Source organism: Pteropus alecto, unplaced genomic scaffold (assembly GCF_000325575.1).
Source record: "Pteropus alecto unplaced genomic scaffold, ASM32557v1 scaffold88, whole genome shotgun sequence".
NCBI lineage: Eukaryota > Metazoa > Chordata > Mammalia > Chiroptera > Pteropodidae > Pteropus > Pteropus alecto.
Window position 1 is genome coordinate 13,660,011 of NW_006494611.1, and position 19,483 is coordinate 13,679,493.

General features: G+C 39.1%; 1 protein-coding gene across 2 annotated transcripts; it reads right to left on the bottom strand.

The window, feature by feature from the left end:
- Positions 1–3,345: 3,345 nt before the first annotated feature.
- On the bottom strand, positions 3,346–11,675 carry SLC35G1 (solute carrier family 35 member G1). Of its 2 annotated transcripts, none has more exons than XM_015600021.2 (3): positions 11,408–11,675; positions 7,406–7,583; positions 3,346–5,363 (listed from the first exon to the last, which is right to left on the bottom strand). In XM_015600021.2, exons 1-3 carry the CDS (start codon positions 11,583–11,585, stop codon positions 4,625–4,627), a joined length of 1,095 nt encoding a protein of 364 aa, XP_015455507.1. In that variant the 5' UTR covers positions 11,586–11,675; the 3' UTR covers positions 3,346–4,624. The 2 variants fall into 2 exon arrangements, with proteins under 2 accessions (XP_015455507.1, XP_006926001.1); XM_006925939.3 differs by having other exon boundaries at positions 7,406–7,586.
- Between the last annotated feature and the right edge of the window lie 7,808 nt (positions 11,676–19,483).

The window sequence follows — 19,483 nt, forward strand, 5'->3', positions numbered from 1 at the left end:
AGGTTTCAAATTTTATACCTCTATTAAATCTACAGTCCTAGAACTTTTTCATTTCTACTTCTTTACTTTCTTAAGCATCACTGAGAACTCCAAATAACTTCTGTTTATGTGGGCTACATCTATCTATATAGCCGTAGATAGGTCATATCTATCTACGTGAAGGGGAAGGAGATAGGAGGAGGGCATACATACTTCCAAATCCCAAAGTCACTTGTGACGGAGTGATTCCCTGTCCTACATTCTACCCCAGCTAAGGAGGCAGCTATATAGATAGATATTTACCATATTTGAAAGCAAAACTGAAAAAAATTATTAAAAGTGATTCCATTTTGTTAACATAAATAATATTTTTATGAAAAAAATAACTACTTAAAAGTGAGAATAATATTGTTTTATATTGTTGCAAATCTGGCGTAATAGATGATAGCTGGCATGGTACCTTGAGGAACCCAGTGGAACGTTTTCCTGTGAAGTGGACTTCTGTGCTACACCACTTCCTGCCCTGTCTTGATAAGAGATATCTCTGCTCTTTACCTTACTGTTGTAAAGCCCCATCTCCAATTTCCAGATGACAGGGAGTTCAAAGTTCATGGGCTTTCTGTGAACTGATTTGCCAAAGTTCATGGGCTTTCTGTGAACTGATTTTCCAAGTCCAGCTCCAAACTTAGTGTTCAAATAGGCTAAAACTTGGATGGGTCTTTCTTTGCAATCACAGAATCCCTGATAGGTATCTTGCAGAATTCTAAGTGGATATAGTAGCTGTATTAGATTTGATGTAATGACCCGAGGAGCCATATTACAGTGTGCTTAGTGGAGGTGGGGCGGTGCCCAGGTTTCACAAGCCCAGCTTAGAATAACCAATTTCTAATGCCCAGTACTGACCATGACACCATATACCTAGATTAGAGGCCAGCATGTTATCCAGGACATCTGGCTCTCTTCCCACTAGATCACCTTCGAGAGACTAATTATGTTTATTGGATGAACAGGTAAGAGGTTAGAAGAGCTATGTTGGATATAGAGGCTAGTGCATGAGAAACACATGGGAATCAGACTCGTGCCCCTATCCAGAGCCACGTGTAATACAGAGGACCAGAGCTAAAGCCAAAACTGGAAAGGTGGCAACATCTATGCGTAAGATAAAAAGGCTGGTGACCTTTGGCAGCCCTGCATGGGCAGATCAGCCAGGAAATGTGAGTTGCCCAACAGTGGAATTCTGTGCTAGCAGGAGGGAACCAGATGAGGTTTGTAATCCAGAGGACTGGTCTTACAGTTCATGGTAAGACTACTCAGGAGTAAGGACCCTGGGGGTAGGTATCATTTTGAAGAGGACAGTTCATTACTGTTTCTGTCCTCTGTGGTCTGCAAGTCTTTTCTATGGCACTCATTTGTAATATGGTTTGGGTGAGTAATATTACTCGATTTAACACATGAAGCAAATGAGGAAAATAGGCTCAGGGACATTATGTGACTTGCCCAGTGGGATTGATAAAACCACACTCAGATCTTCAGACTCCTAATCTAGTGCTCTATCCACTTTTCCAAGGTGGGCTAGTATGGGTGGGAGAAGCTGGATAGGGGAAGAAACAAAAGCTCAAGCTTAGCCATTGGAGGCTGAGGCCTTAGAGGGCAAAGAGAAGAAATCAGGAGAAACACAGAGGAAGGAATCTGTTGGCAAATGTGGGTGTTGGTGGGAAGATTCATCCAAGTACCAAATTTGTGTAGGGACATGGGAAATCAGGTTAGAAAAGGGCCAGATAAATCATCTGGATGTGATGTGGTGTGTGATGACGCATCACTGTGGTTTCATGAGAACCGGAGTAACAATGAAAGCAGGGCTTTAAGAAATTATGGCAGTGGGACAAGGTTGGAGTAGAAATCAGTAACCCAATTAGATATGAATGTGGTAATTCGGTTGTGAGGTGTTAAGTCTTGTACTAAGTTGGTGAGAATGGAAATGGCCAAGAATGAATCCACAGACAATAAACAGATAATCCAGGACTTAGTAACAAATTAAGTATGAGAACAAAAAGTAGAGTTTAAAGCTGCTCCAAGCTCTGGGAGTCTAGAACAATAAAGTCTTCACTGGAACAGAAGATTGAAACCTTTATTGTAGAGATATTAGAATTGTTATGACAGTATCAGAGAGACAGACAAATACTTTGAAACTTGAGATTACATCACAGCTGAAAAGCTAGAGGTCAATCTCCTTTATAAAATAAATTTTGAATCACATGGATGAAAAAGGAAATAGGTTATATTAGCTAGCACATTTTCTATTATAAAAATCAAAATATAACTTTTATATTAATTTTATTAATTTTTATTTAGTACTTATAAAACAAAAACAATCTGAAAATACTTTCTTTTTCAAGATAGAGAAACTAAAATCTTTATAAAATATACACACCCACAATGCATACCCCTGTATATACCTTGGACATTATAAAAGTGTTTAAGAATCACACCCTGTAAAAGTTGAAAGAAATATTTTCTCCAACCTTGGTCATATATTGTGACATTCAAGTACTTAATCCGCACTGTTGAAATAAAACTTCTCTAGTGTACAGGCCCAAAGGGATTTAACTTTCAAGGTCCCATAGATCCTTTTATTGTGCAAAGTAAAGAACCAGGAGTGAATTCCCTGAGAGTTAATTTACCTTAGGTAGGTCAAGCAGTGGTTTACTTTCCATACTTTATCATGGAACTAAGGGAGGGGAGAAGGCCACGGAAACCCATCTTGGGCAGATCCCCTCCCCAGCACCCTTATTTATGTAGTGTGGCTCTTATATGAAGGTTTCTAACCCTTGAGCTCCAAAATGCTGACTCGATAATTATCTTAGATAATTGCAAAATGATGCTTCTGCAACTCTAAACTCCAATATTGTGGATTAAGCCCAAGTTATGATTGTGTTAACTCCCCTAAATCGACTTCATTTAGGATTTGTCAGGTGGGAAGCATTTGAGAAGACCAGTAAGCCAAAAATTCCCTCTTGGATCTACTGGAGAAGATCCTTTCTCACTAAGGCATAGCCTCAGAAGCCGAGTTCCTTCTTACTTGAGAAGAACTGTGAGGAAAGGGTGGGGAAGAGCCTATAATATTTTAAATTTGCAGACTTAAGATAATAATATGCTAGGTCTGACAAAGTAAAAGTTGGAGACCATTATAGCCTCACCAACAAAGGGTTCATTGTGACAAAGAGTCATTTGCATGTACTCCCCACTTCCAGATTAACCTCCCAAGTGTTCCTAAATATTCAATTCTCACTTTAACTGCAGAGTATTGGCCTGATGAAGTTCCAGATATAAAATCTGTTGTTTGAATTCACGATGTTAGTATCAAGATACAGCACTGACATTTAATACCATACTGATATACTAGAATTTAACAGTGATTTTTTCTTCCATTCCAGAAAACTACAAAAATCAATCAACCATTGGAATTTACGTCTTTATATTAAACATATAACATGAAACATTATTACATATAATTCCATAAGGGAAAAAAGACTATAAAAATAAGTTTAAGAGGATTACTGTACTTTAAAAAGTTGTTTTACAAATATATATTCCAAAGTCCTCTAGGTATTTGGTTTGGAGGGTAAGGGAGGTGTCTATCAGGGTGAACCATAAGAAACTATGGTTTTTGTAAGTTAAAAAAGTAAAATCTCAGCAATTACATATGGTTCCACCTAATAAAATCCTGAGAAAATTTTATTTGGTATCACACTATAGATTCAAAGGGAATTTCTAGAAAATCACATTTCTAGTAAGGGGAAAACTCTTAAGGATGGAAATGTGCACACTGGCCATGCCAAGATTTTTCTCTTGCAATTTAAAGGCCTGAAATCTTAGAAAGTTTTAAAAAATCTAGTAGTTTCAAAAAAAAACAACAAAAAAAAACCAGAGGACCTTTAAAATTATAGTGATAGTTGCAGCTGCCAATGCCACTGAAAGAGAAACTATTAGTCAAATTTGGTGATTTAAAGACTTTTTAAAAAGTTGACATATAAAAATTCTGGTATTAAAATAAAAAGGCACAAATATGGGTTAAAAGAATGATAATCATTTATAAAAGCCTTGAAAATAAGGCTAATCCATTTGTATTATTAACACCATTAAGAAGGCACCTATTCTAAGTTTCAGCTTTGGCCTCCTAAGTGGAATTACATTTCAAATGAATTTTCAATATAATACTAATCGTAGCATCATTATTATCAGTAAGTTTCTTAGCCTCTCCACTGCTTTAAGAGCATCTAAAATTTCCTCCCTACCAATATTCCATCAGTACCAAAAGTACACTTTGAAAAATTACATATATTTATACTAGAGTCATAAATTTTTTTGTAGTGTTTCTTCAACTAATGAGCTATCCTCTTACAAATGCCACCCAACAAAAAAATAAACCAAAATCAAAAAAAATAATTGCTATACCAAACCGACTGGCTATGCTTCACTAATTAAAGACATAACTTTATTCAAAAATGGTACTTTAGTTATGAAATTTATTAAATATAATCAGTAAAGTAAATGCAGATTTTCCGGGTGTGTGAATGTGTTGTGTGTCTGAACCGGGTGACGGTATACTTGAAAAAAAATATATACACATTTCCACAATGATGCTTCATTTGGAATTCTGACACCATTTATGAATGGTTGCTCCACTACTACTGGCTACTACGCAGAGCGCACCACCCACTGTCCACCATGTTGGTACATCATTAAGGAAAATAATCTGAAAGACAAAAGCAAAAACCACATCCATAGTCTTCACTATTGCTACTGGCCCTGCCTTTTCTATTTGAAGGGCTTTGGTGAGAAACACCTGACCCGCCAGACCAAATAGCCCAATTAGGATGAGAAAGAGCCTGTCCAACCCACAGTATGGCAGACGCCAATCTCCTGTTATAAAGAGGATGGTGACGCATTCCACAAGGCCGAGAACTACATAATACCAAATGCTCAAAAAGTATTCCACAGATTTCCCCATTTTTCTGAGGATAATTAAAGTGAAGGCAGCAAACAGGGCATGTGCAACAGATGCCATGGAGCCCTTCACGTGATCTGAATAGCTTTCAACCATCTCGGCAGTGTTGGAACCAAACAAAAACGGCGGCCTCACAATTAGGATCACTCCAATGATGGCGAATGAGGTGAAGAGAGCATCCCAAAGGCTATATTTTTCCTTGAGAAATATCCAAGCAAGTATAGCTGTAAACACTGGACAGCTAAACGAGATTACTGTGGCATCAGCGAGGGATGTTGTCTGGAAAGCGTAGTATAAAAGGATCATGGCGGTAGAACCGAGGAGTCCTCTGAGAAAGAGGAAGATTCGTTGACCTTTTGGGCCTATAAACCCAGTTCTGTAAATTCAAATGAAGGAATGCATATTAAGCAAACTTAGTATTTGTTTTTAAATTAGAAGTTTTAGTTAAATATCATTTTAGAAGTCCTAACTATCGAAAAATAAGGTAATAGCAAATTAATTCTATTTTATAATATAATAATTAAAACCATTATACATCTTTAAAAATGTTTTCTAAGTTTGGCTGACATTAAAGACTTCACAGTATAAGCAAAAAAAAAATACAAGAGGATTACAGAAATAGTATAATTATAATTCAGTAAATATAGATTTTATATATATGCTTTTATAATTTTATATATATATGAGCAAAAAAGACAAAAAGGAAAATATACTAAAATATTCGTTGTGGTTATATCTTATTCTAGTCGTAGGTACTTTTCCTTCTTTAAATTTATTTTTCCCAAATTTTCTACAAAATATATACGAAAATGTATTGTTTTTATAATAAATACAATTTCAAGATTTAGGTGCCCCGTATAAAAAAAACTTGGTCCTGGATAGTGTACATTCCCAATCTTATCAATTTTTCTATAAAAGCTGAGGCAATGATAAAATTTGTTTTACCCACTGAATATGAGACAACTTTTCACTGTTCTCATTAAGAAAAGAGTTAAAACACACTGAAAAAGAAGCTGTAGAATTCGGATAAGTATAACAACTGCTATTCAAAGTTTTTTTAATTAAATATTTTCTAGGCAGAGTATTATGTAAGTTTTTGGCTAGGTGAAGCTCACTGATTTGTGCCAGGCTGGACATCTTTAGGAAAGCATCTAGGCCTGACATGGGGACCCAGGGTCCCCGGAGTGAGAAATGAAAGTGTGGTCATCTTTGATCCACACTTTAAGAAGCAGAGTCTTCCCTGAGAGTGAAATATAAAATGGGTCAAAACAGATTAGTGCCAAGGATTTACAAAAATTCTTCTAGTGCCTTCCCCATCAATACTTTTATTCCAAAATGGGGAAGAGGATTTTATTAGCATCAGTGGTTTGTTGCCATCCTTGGAAAGTCTTACGTAATTTCCTATAATACTGTGTCTTGACCACACTTACACAGGAATTTCTGATAATATTAATCTTAGCAGATTTTCACCTTTTTCACCGCATCCTCAGGATAAGGAGTGAAACTAGTCTAAGTGAATCTGCACCGTGTTATGGATACTTTGGTGGCGAGTGACTGAAGCTTTTAATTTGGGGTTTAAGCATCTTTGCCCAAAGAGAGGAGATACCAGGCAGCCGTCAGGAACCCAAATGGTCTCTCCTCCCAGGGTTCTGTGTGTACAATTTAAAATGGTGTGGGGGAAGCACAATTTTAACCTGAGGGCATGTGGGAGTTCCATATGGAAAGGAAAGAGAGGCTGAGTGGGGAGAGATCAGGAAGGATGGGGAACAGATAGTTTTCATATACTGTTACATTCTACACAAAGCATTCTGATCTATAAAACATTTCATTTGATCCTTGCCACCATAAGGCAGGGTAGAGGACAAAGAACATAATTCCCTCCAGTTTACAGATGAGGACACTGAACATGAAAGTAGTTAAAAAGGCCCTCCTCCAGACTACCTTTCCCCTTTCCCAAAGAACCCTAGAGGGAAGACCTAAATATTATTACTGTAGCCTTCTGTCTGCCATGGTAACAGAGCGACCTGTTCTACTTAATGAAACCTTTGACACTACGAGACACTACCACTTTCTCTTGTTTACTTTTTTCTTCCAAATACTAGTTATGCCAAAACAAAGAAAGGAGGGTAGCACAAGATGCCCCCATTTACACAATGAATTATACAAGGAAAGCTTGTTCTCAAAATGAAGGGTGGAGAATAACTGAATCTCTTTCTCCCTCTTTGTCGGGGCACGTGCTTCGTGCTCATGAGCATCCTCTTTGGGTGGATGCTTGTGACTTTTCAATAATCAGAGCCAAAAGGTGTAGGGACTGGTAAAATCTATAGGAGGGATAAAGGAGATACTACAGAGTAAATGATTTGAGCAGGTCAAAAGATTTAAACATTTATTAATATAGTCTACTTAAGAAATACTTACTTTCTGTATATTAAGCAAGGGATAACGACTAGCATCTGGAACACACATCGGAATGCACTAATTTCTACAGCATGGACATCTTGCACTTTTTTAACAAATAAAGAGCCCACTGAGAAAAAGAAGGCAGACAATAATGTGTAAAACAAGCCCAGTCCAGGACAGCGTGCTTTCTTCTTGGCTTCTGAAAAAGATTAAATTCTGGTTAGTCCTTGTTTCCAAGTGTATGTTTTATCATTTTCACTTAGAAATTGAGAAAAAAATAAGGCAGTGTTATTGGCTCACAGGTGACAAATATTACCTTCTAAGCATCTCCATTTTCTGGACCTGAAACATTTTCCCCACCAAGATGAAAAACCAAAGACAAAGGAAACAATTTAAACCTATATATTTTTTAATGCAGTTTCATCCTAAAAATTAAAGTTCTTTTGGCTCATTGAAGAATCATTCCTCACCTATAAGTCAAAAATAAGTAAAATGCTTGCCAAGACAGTGAGAGAAATCTTTAGGAAATGCCTGTCAAGATGGCTAGAGAAAAATGCTTCCAAATGATATTTTATATCATCTCATTGGTGAACTGGGCTTTATGAAGAAAGTGTTCTGTTCTGGAAAGCAGTTCATAACTGTATTCCATGGCTACATGTTAGTTATCATGCTGACCCTAAAGTGCTTTTTAAAAATATTTTTAAAATAGAATTTCCATCTAATATCAAACTCCTGGCTTGATCTGAATCAGGAAACTTCTGCTTTCTCCAGGCCGTCAAGTATTCAACCTATTAATGACAGTCCGTATGAGCGTTAAACTTTTGTTTAGCCACTTCCTCTGTCTTAGTTGCCTAAAACAAGAATAGAACCTGCTTTCAATCTCACCTCCTGGCATACAAAGAAGGGCAAAATGGAGCAGGATTAGCAGAGAACTCCCTAAAAGGCCACACGCTGAGGAATATACTCTTTTCTTTTTTAACTAACACAAAAAAGGAGAGCATAAGAAGGAAACACTACTGGCCCTCATCAGCTAAGAACACAGCAGAGCTGAAGGATGTGTGGGCACATGCAATTTGTAGTAAAACCAGAATTATTTCCATCTAGGAATTTACAATGTGTTCTTCTACTGTAAAACAGTACTGCATAATCATGTGTTTTTAAATATCCTGCCCTTATAAATGCAAACACCAGGTAATATATTTCAACATCCTGATATTAGCTAAATACCTATGCCCACAAGCGACACTGCAAATTGGGACCAAAGTATGATGATGCACAGTCTTTCCAGTGGCATTCTGCAGCCTGACCTTTGTAGTAAAAAAATACCATTCTGGTCAGAGACTTCCATCTCTTCCTGTTCTAGGTACACAGCTGGAGAGAATGATTTGGATCTAGCAGTTGTTATATTACAGGTTATAAATTATAAGCGCCAGATTCCTCCATGTTCTATTCTGTAATTATGTGGTCAGATATTGCAGAAACAAACTACACATACCCATTCAGCCCATGAGAAAGAAGCTTTAGAAGACTTCAAAGTTAAGCACCACTGAACACACATCTTGGCTGTGGTCAGCTTTAGAATTCAGCTTCTGAAATTTCAGAATTCAGGTCCAAATAAAATAGTTTTTCTTAAAAGAAACCCAACTCATACATAGAACCTACACCCTCAGACAGAACAGGAAGATCAAGGACAGAAAACATCTCCCTGGTCTATTATTTGAGGATCTTCTCCAACCTAAACTTCTTAATTTTCTCCAGGAATATTTGAACTTAACATGATATTTAACTCTTTGAAAACTTAATTTCACACTCCTGGCTCTGATGATCTTTTTCTTAAAACACATACACTCAATAGTTTCTTGTCTATAAACACTTAAAGCCCATGCTTCCTGACTGGGACAGGACAGTTGTTACCAGGCCTAGCTGAACATGATTATTTGTTAATGAGGGTGAGAACTAGCTCTACACAGGCAAACTCCAGTCTTTTACTGAATAGTAATTTCAATTCTATCAATGGAGATGAGCAAGAGTAACATAATGCTTACGTAATGTGCTTCCGTGTTCATATCCCACTACAAGCATATCTAGTCATTTGGTACTATAAATAATTCAAATTTAGTAAGCAATCAGTACAATTTCCTGAAAAGAAAACAGAAAAGTTGCTCAGTTTATCTAACTTCTGCTTTAAACTGGTGGTGGTTCACCATTCTGGCTGGGGATTAGAATAAACTAGTCACTTTTTAAACTTCAGTTCTCAAGCCCTACCCCAGACCCACTGAAACAGGATCTCTGTAACCACAAAAAAGCTCCATTGGTGTGAGAACCAATGCTATAAAACTCACTCCTTCCAGCGGAATGTGAGGCATAGACCTAAGACAACCTCTCCTTGCTTCAGTCTGAGATCCACACTGTGCCTCAAGAAAACAAATAGATGTCTTAGGATAGCTGTATGTTGTCTGTGAAGGTTATCCAAAAATGTAAGAAAAATGAGTACATTTCAACCTGAACTTGAAAATGAGCTTTGTTGAGCTAGCCAGTTGGATCAAGAGGTTAAAATGATACTATCACAAAGTTCAATGACAACAGTATGGTTTAAAGGGTTTCTATGGCAATCCTGTTTTCAGAATATTATCTGGTCACTTTATAAAAACTATTATTAAGTCTTACTGTTGGCAACTTCAATCTTAGAAGCTAAAGGACCCCACAAGATTCTTATGTGCAATCCCTTATATGGGTTTGTCATTTTGCCACGTGCTGCCTGAATGAACAGTATTCCTCTTCAACTCACAAATGGGGAACTTTTAAGAGTTTGCAATGACTGACTCAACATTTCACCAGAATGACATTCCACTATAGGGTAATAAGGTGAGAAACTGACTTTTTTTTCAAAGGCTGGTCACATCTGGTCAATTCAGCTTGGGGTAACTCCTGCTCTAGAGGCTCTGGCCCATGCATAAATGATTAGAAGTCTGACTGTTCCGTTAGCATTTAGATAAAAATGGAGCAAGAATGATGTTCCTGGGGAAAGTGCATACAGGGAGGAAAGAAGGTGAGGTGGGGTTAGAGACATAGAAATCCCATCATTCTTAAGGTAGGCGACCCAGAGGATGAGGCTGTGCAGACTGTAATTTTGTCTTGAAAGGACATTTGCCTATTTCTCTCTTCTTCCAGAAGCTGCTTCAAGTTCAAAGAGAACTGTGCTTATAGCTAGTAGAAAGGGTCCTGGGCTGGGTTTCTGAAAAGCTGGTGCTGCCGGGACCTGTGCCCTATCTCACCGACCCACACCGCAGATCTTCGGAAAAACAAAACAAAAAACCCCCAAAGCCCTCACCTTCCTGGGCCTCACTTTCCTCATTTGTCAAAAGAAAGGGCTGAACAAACTCAAGAGTTTTCCACACAGGGTCCTTGAACCTCTTAACCATGGATGTAAGATTGTGTCTCTGCCTTCTTTTGCATCAGTTGCTAAAAAGTCCTTCGAACTCAAAAAAGTTCAAGAACCAGTGGTCCCACACTCAACTCTGCCTTCCCAAGATTCTAACATTTGAGACAAACATTTTTTTTAGACTCCATGTTTTTAAACTTCCTCTTCGGGGAACACGTTTACCACCGATATCGGTTTTCATGGTTAGCTTCCTCCCAACCACGATCGGCAGAGAGATGGCCTTTCTCCGTGACCCCTTCAACCTCTAACCTCAAGCTGGGCGAACCGAACTGCAATCTGACTCCACAGTCTTGCCCGCAACACTTTAATTATAGAAACAGTTTAAGAATCCCAAAAAGGTTCTAAACACAATCAGAAACTTTCTCTGGACTTTGTGCCGGCGCGGGTACAGGAGACTTCTGTTTTACTGCCCCCCCGGGTGACAGCTCCAGTGATTTTTTAAGCATGGGCAGAGTGCGGATGGAGGGCGCGGTCCTCAATGCTCCCCCGGCCCGCGGCTGCGGGGATCCCGGCGCTGGCACCCGCCCACCTTCCCCCCAAGGGCGAAACCCGCGCCTGGGTCCGCATCCCGCACTCACCCGGCTGCACGCGGGAGCCGCACGGCGAGGAGCGGCACGGCCAGCACCACCCGGAGTCGAGAGTTTCCGCTGCCTCCGCGGCGGCCGGCTCCTCGCTCGCGCCCGGGGGCGTGTCGTCTGTTAGCGGCAGCCCGGTCTCCTGAAGCTCCGCGGCCCCGGGGCTCTCCAAGGGCCACATCGCGCAGCCGGCGATTTCCCCGCGGCCGTCGCGGCGTCTGGCGCCCGCAGCGGCGGCTCTGGTGCCAGGCTCTTCCGGCCGCCGGCGGCGAAGGCGGCGCGCATGCGCGCACGGTCCTCTTGGCCCCCACCTCCCCTCCCAGGGATGGGGCTCGTCCTCCGTTGCCCTCTTACCTTCAGCTCCCCGAGCCTCCGCGCAGCCCGAGGCGGGACGCCTCTCTGGTCAGGCTGCGGTGGCCACAGGTGGCTCGAAGGCATCCACCCCTTTGCTGCGGTCTGGCTAGACTGACCAGCGGTTCGGAGTCATCTTCCCCAAGGCATACTGGACCTCTTTCTGTCATTGCAGAGAGAGGTCTTGTGGCATTCTCTTGAGACAGACCTTCAGAAGGTTAGGCGGGTATACTTTTATTTATTGATGTGACACCGTATTCAGCACTTCTGGGATACCTTGGAGACCTTGCCAAGCACTCTGCCTATCTTTGAAGAATCAAGAGTTTTTCCTCCGTTGTCTCATTGCCATTTATCCAAGGAGGGTATAATTTTATTTTATTTTTAGGTTAAAAAAAAAAGAGCACATAAACATAGGGAAATATGCCTATAAGACTGGAGTGGAACCCATTTATATGTTCTTTGTAACAATAGGCATTCATTATCGGTCTTCTTTCCTTCCTTGTTTTAATTGAAACATCCTAATTTGGTTAGATGTAAGATTCCAATAATCTGATGTAATTACACCGGTAAAATCAAAGATAAATGTCATTCGGCCCCAGGATTCACTAATAGCCTCTTTACGTTTACGTAATTCTTTTTCGGTTATTTGCTTTCTTTGAATGTGAAAGGACAGTGTCTGGGCAAAGATGAACTTGTCTAAATCGTTCAAGGTCAAAGCACAAGCAGATTACCAAACAAGAGAGTGAGGTTAGCCTTTCCTTAGATATTTGCAAAAAGTGATCCACAGCTGAACAATATTGAACTTGAAGTTAAAAATCCTGGGTTCTGGCCCCGATTCTGTCCCTGAGTGTGCAACCTTGGATAGTCATTGCTGTACTACTTGAAGCCTTGGCTCCTTCATTTAATTAATAGAGATAAATGTTTCTTTTCCTACTTTTCAGAGTTTATATGGAAGTTAAGTGCCGCGATACGGGCAAAAGGAAGTTCACCTGGAAAGCAGTTACTGGAAAATGAAGGTGTATTTTTAACTAGGGTGAACACATTTATCCTCCAAACTAGAACCGTTTTTTAAGAGTGAAAAGGGAAGCTCTTTTAAAAGTTATGCAGAGCTATAGGCATAAACTGGGACTGTCCAAAGCAAATTGGGACAAATGATCACCTGAATTCTAACTTGATTAACATTTACCTTTGCCTTATCTTAAAAGGAATTTAAGGCTGCATACAAAAATGTATGTAACTGATTCTGTTGTTGGTGGTGATGGGGTGGTGTTTTAGTGGGGGAAATTATAAGGAGGGGTGGTGAGGGTGATAGATCATGATTATGAAGCAAGAATCAAGAAATCAAGTGCAGTCTCACAACTACATTCTGAGATTTAGATGTGCAGAGGATTTGAAGAATCCCCCGCTTTCGAATGGTGAAGATGGTGGCTAGGAAGTGTAAGGAAGAAAGATTCAGAATGTTTTGAGCAAGAAGTGTCTTGACCACTTCACTTTCAACACCATTCTCAAAAAGGGAGAAGAGAGAGAAAAGAAAATGGGTACCGCAGCAGTGTGGACTAACGATGACTAAAGGGAGATGGAATGATTTTGGTCTTGCAGTTTACATATTCCCTTTAACTACCCTCCCCTCTGCTGCTCACCTTGATCTAGGTGAGGTTCTGACTCAGGCAAAGGAGGCTGGGAGGCAGGGTTGATTTTGAGGAAGCTAGAACATGGAATGGACTAGATGTGAGCATTGCTTCTATGCACAAAATCATGCAGTGTTCCAACTGGAACTCTTGTGCTTCTGAAGGAATTCAGTCCTCCACTTAGAACAGGAGCTCTCATTATGATGTCAGGTAACCACAGTGGAGCAAACCCATAGTTCACAAGGATGAAACCCCAAGCAAGGGTCAAGAAGGAAGAAGAAAGAGGGAAGTAGAGAACAGGTGGGTTCTAGCATCCCCATTAATAATTAGATGTCCAAGATCTTGTCATCCCACTGGTGACAGGTGGAGACCTTCAGGTACTGCAGGAGGAGTTAGACTCCTGATTTTCACTACTGTTTGCATGTCAGGTATGCTCCCGGTGAGTATAGTGTAAGCCTTGACTTTGTTTTTTTCTTTTTTGTAATGCTAGTGCCTGACTTGAGCTTTGATGGCTGAGACATCCACTTCAAATAGGTGTCCACTCCAAAGACAGCTATCAGGAATAAACATATGAAGGAGCAAGGCTGCCTGCCCTCACTGAGGCTCCTTTGTTTTAGAGATCTTGGTTGATTTCAATAGCTGACCATTTGGACCGCTTCTTCTGTCCCCCACCCCCTGCCATGTTCTAAGTTATGTTCTTATAAAGAGTGATCCCAGAAACCCTAGGCTCCCATACTTGACCCTAATAAAAGCAAAACTGTAGGCCTGTGCACATGCTCTCTCTCTACCCGAGACCTTACTGTGTGGTCTGAGGTATAATTTCCAGGTTCTGTGAGTAATAAACCTTTATTTTTTTTCAAAGTTTCCTGGTGTTTATTGCCGAAGGGTGTCTTGCATTCATAATAAAAACCACAAGAGGTGGTCCAATCACAACATTGTTTATTCACAGGTTGAGTCCAGCACAAAATAGTGAGAGATTTGTAAATTAGGAACTCTCTTTTCTTAGTGTGTCTATATGATTCATACCAGACTGGTGTCTTGGTACTGATTTGAAAGACTGCTTCCCCCCACCCCTCACCCCCACCCAAAAGAAATTATTTTCTTACCCTTTCAACTAATGTACTTCATGACTTGGAAAATGGAAATTCCAAGATGTCAGATCCAAAGTCTGGGAAAAATAAGTACAATGGAACGTAAGATCATAATTCTAAATAACCTTGGTAAATGAAAGGAAACAAGCAAAAGAGGTGGTTTAGCATAAATGTAGGATGGTACATTGGAGAGGCAAAATAAACTGTTCAAACAGATGATAAGGACTGGCTCTGGAAACATAACAACAATGACAAAAAATACCAAGGTCAGTTTCTCAAAAAAATTAAACATAGAATTACCATATGATTCAGCAATTTCACTTCTGGGTATATACCTAGAAGAATTGAAAGCAGGGAAACAAACATATTTGTGTACCCATTTGCATCATTAGTCACAATAGCCAAAAGGTGGAAACAGCCCAAATGTCCACCAATAGATTGATGGATAAACACAATGTGGTATAGACATACAATGAAATATTATTAAGCCTTAAAAAGGAATGAAATTCTAACACATGCTACGACATAGATGAACCTCAAAAATACCTGAGACATGCAAGGTATTTTCCCCAGCGCTGGCCGTGTTTTCTCTTCAGTTTTGGCAGATAATTATAGAGGGAGGATGATGAGCATAAAATAAAGAAATAATAAGAACACACATGAATAGTGTGCTCCAGGCTTCTGAAATTTTTCTATCCAAGTAGCTAAAAAGTGTGAACTTGGAACTCTAAACTTTAATTTTTGGAGACAGAATTGAAAGCCCTTTTATTAAATGGAAAGTTCCTTTGAAATCCCGTGTCCCATTGTGAAAATTCAGGTCAATTTTCCATTCTATTTCCTAGTATATTTATGTTTATCTCAGTACCATTTTTTCATATAACTCATTCAATTAATGTCGTTTGCCTGCCTACACTGTGCCATTTACAATCTTAACAAAGGCAGAATGGAGAATAAAGGAGAAAGGGCTGCAGTCCTCACATGGATGGGGTGGGGCATCATGGAGAAAAGAAAAAATGATGCTAGCATTACATAGCTTCATGTAAAATCTATACCTCATTGGGGTGTGCCTTGCTTAGCTTCCTATTCCTTCCCAGTTTGACACACTGGGAGTCAGGACACTGGGTTCTGAGTGGTTGTATATGTCTGGACAAATCTGCTCAGCTCCAACCTCCATTTTCTCCGCTTGGAAGTCACAAGGCTGGACCCCCAAGCAGTCACTGTTGGGCAGAGAAGCAACCTGTGGGCCTTGACATGGCTGGGACTTTCTCCAGTGATTCCTTGCTTTCCTACTCTCCTCATTTCCCACGCTACCAAAAGGAGCTCCCACGTAAATGATTTCTGACACCCTTTATCCTCCTGTGGGAACTTGATTTCTATTTACAGATCATCTGGAAGTGAGGATCCAGAACTTGAGACTTGGCCCCATATGATAAAAGTACAACATAATACACTTTAATCTTGAATTTGTTATAATTTGGGATTTGCTTCTACCCAGTTCACATTTAGTAATTACCCTTTACTAAATGCTCAAAATATGCAAACACTATTTAAAGCATCATTTCTCTTAATTCTCTAGTGAGCTTTATCAGGCAGTTTAGCATCTGGGTTAAAAGCAGGGCTCTGGAGTCAGACTTCCTAGGTGCCTGTCCTGGCTGCCTTGCCAACTGTGTGACTTCACACAAGTGACTTAGTCCCTCTCTGAACCTCTATTTTCACATCTATATAATAGGGTAATAATAGAAGCTAGCTGCTGTGAGAATGATACAAGAGAATAATGTACAACACCTGGTAGTAAGTACTCTTTTTTTTTTTTTTTTTAAACAGAAGTGTGTGTTCTATTATCTCCACTTTATAGATGAAAAAATTGAGGCTCAGAGATATTAAACGACTTGCCAAAGTCACACTAATCGGGAAGGGCAGAGATAGGATTGGAACTCAGGACAGTCAGAAGTCAAAGTCGTGGTCCAGACAACTTCATTCGTCAGAGGGTAGAACTACCAAGCTTGCTGGTTTCTGAGGAGATCTTGTTAGAGCAGTTTCTTTCACATTATATCCTAACTTGGACCTTAAGGTCATTGCTGTGGCAACATTCCATGACTATTTTCTATACTACAGTGATGCTGTGTGGTTTGCATCAGGCTTATGGTATAGCATTTTAACTTTCTTGGAGTAAAGTGATCTGAAACGAAGAAGAGAAGAAATTTTTATAATTATATTAACGGAAGTCAACCTATTTTTCTCATCTATTATGAGAATAGTCATTCTCCAGTGTCCACAGCTCTGATCTCTTCCTAATTCATTTTTGTTGTCCAAAGCTGAGGTCTTAACTAGGACCCATGGGGGTAGGGAGAGTTCATAGGCAATTTGCCAAATGCATATGTACCCTCAAATAACCCAGACCTGATTTTAGTCCCTTCCTGAAACTTCTGCCTATCTTGGCCACTCAATTATTTTCCTTTTACCTCTCGCTATCTGCTCTATTTCTCTTTTCCCTTTACCAAGCTTGATCTTCTTACAACTTTTCATGCTGTCAAACAAAAAGCAGAAAATATTAAATTTTAATAATAAGACATCTCAACGAGGAAGGCTTAAGCAACGTGTCAGTGAGTAGAAAATTCCAATATTAAACCATAAAGCAGTATTTACTTTAGAGACAAACAGCTGCATGGGCGCGCGCGTGCGCGCGCGCGCACACACACACACACACACACACACACACACACACACACACACACGAGTTCTTGGCTACCACAACCTAATTAGAGGCCAGCATTAGTCTTCTGAAGCGATAGCAGTTTCACCTTTAGTGCTGGTAAGGATGGAAAGGATTCAAGAAGTTCCATTTTTATACAAATCCAGGTCCATTTCTTTCACCTTTCTACTTGCTCAATATATTATTTTTAAATTATAGAAATAAGTTTTGAAGTTTTAAACAATATTTAATACATGATAAATATTTTAACAGTACAAAGGGTATACTATGAAGGATGAAATTTTTTTCTCTTCCTCCAGTCCCATTTCTCAGAGGCAGTCACTGTAGACAATTTCTGTTCTTAACTCTTCTGGTGTTTGCCATTATCCTCTTATGTATTCTAGGGTCTCAAGTTATTGACTTATCAACTTTAGATGATTTCTTTTATTCTCTTTGGAAGATGAATTTTAGTGTCCTTTATCGGGTCACCTCCTACTTTACTTTGCTCCTGTCGTACCTTCTTGATCAAACAAGTTTCTGGCAAAGTTGATACTTGGACAGGTGGGAACATGTTTGACTTTAGGATGATAATGGTTGCCTTTTGTCAAATCTTTATTCTTGCCAGGAAGGCAATATACTAACACATGATTTATGATAGTTTAATTAATCTTCATATTCATGCTAGTAAATAGGCACTATCCTCATATTACAGGTAAGGAAATTAAGGTTTTGGCTAGTTATATAACTTGCTCAGAGTCATATAGTTAATAATTGGCACAGGTACCAGGCTAGACGATAGAGCTGGGGACCCATGAATATTTCAGTATACTGAGAAGGGGTAGACATGTAAGTAGATAATCACAATATACTATAGTAATATGTTAGAGAGAACCCACAACTATGACTTTGTTAAAATCAAATTTATAGTTTTTAAGCATTCATTTTTCACAAAAGGCCACAGTCTGGTATTAGGGGAACAATCTCCTGGAATTTCCAGAGGTACCTTTACCGATAATTTGAACAGATTTAGAAAGATTAAAGAATCATCCTTTTCAAAGGGTATCAGTGTTCGGTCAATTGAGAAGATCCTATTATGCATCAAAAAAATGCCAATGTTGTTCTCACAGGCCTTTCTTCCTCTGTGTTCCCCTTGACAAAAGGCAACCATTATCATTTCTACCCTCTCACCTGCCTTCCCCACCCTGGCAATCCTGAATCTGCTTTCTTTATTTGCCTCTTCTGGATATTTCATATAAGTGGAATCATACAATATGTGGCCTTTGGCATATGGTTTCTTTCACTTAGCATAATATTTTCAAATTTCATCCATGTTGTGACATGTATCAGTACTTCGTTCCTATTTATGGCTGCATTATATTCCACTATGCATATACACCACATTTTGTTTATCCGTTCATCAATTGATGGACATTTAGGTTGTTTCAACCTTTGGCAATTGTTAATGAGCTGCTTTGAACATTCATGTACAAGTTTAAACACCTGTTTTCAGTTCTTTTGGGTATATACCTAGTAGCAGAATTGCTGGGTCTTACGATAATTCTATGTTCAATTTATTGGGAAATAACCAAATTGGGTTTCACAGCAACTACACAATTTTACATTTCTTCCAGGAATGTATGAAGATTCTAATTTCTCCACATTTTCATTAACACTTGTTATTTTTAATTAATATTAGTGCCTTACATTTTTAAAATAAATTCACATCACTCTGTTTGTATTGTATATGCCAAAGCAAGTCACATGGTTATGCCTAGCTTTAAGGGCAGGGGGAGTGGGAATGCACAGTCCTACTATGTACTCAAAACAGAAACATTGGGATATTTGTGAACAGTCCTAATGAGTGTCATACAATTAATATCAAGGAAGATGAGAGATTAGATCAAAATAGAACCATCATCTCTCTGCAAGTTCATATGCACAAACCAGGCCATTATTTCTTACTTAAATAATATAAAGTTTCCAGAAGGAAAATGAACAGAGAATTGCCGAGAGTGTATAGATATGAGCTCAAAGAAGAGGAGGGAGAATAAAGACCAGAAGGAAAGAAGAACAGAGACAAATGAAAAGCTTCTAAAGTAGAACACCTTATTTTGTTAATTAATTATAAATACATTTTTGGAAAATACGAAAGCATGTAACTTTGAAAAAAATTAGATCTATTCTTTTTAGTACAAAATATAGTGAAACCAAATACCACCCAAACTCCGTTAATTAAATTTTGTCTTAGAGTTAATTCACCTCTAAGAGCTCCACAAGTAACTGCTGTGGTACTTTTTGTTAAATAAAATAACCAAAT

Coding starts and splice junctions, on each gene's coding strand:
- SLC35G1 (XM_006925939.3), bottom strand. CDS start 11,585: ATGTGGCCCTTGGAGAGCCCCGGGGCCGCGGAGCTTCAGGAGACCGGG. Junction 7,587..11,407: donor CGGCTCCCGCGTGCAGCCGG/GTGAGTGCGGGA, acceptor AATCTTTTTCAG/AAGCCAAGAAGAAAGCACGC. Junction 5,364..7,405: donor CCTTGCTTAATATACAGAAA/GTAAGTATTTCT, acceptor TTGAATTTACAG/AACTGGGTTTATAGGCCCAA.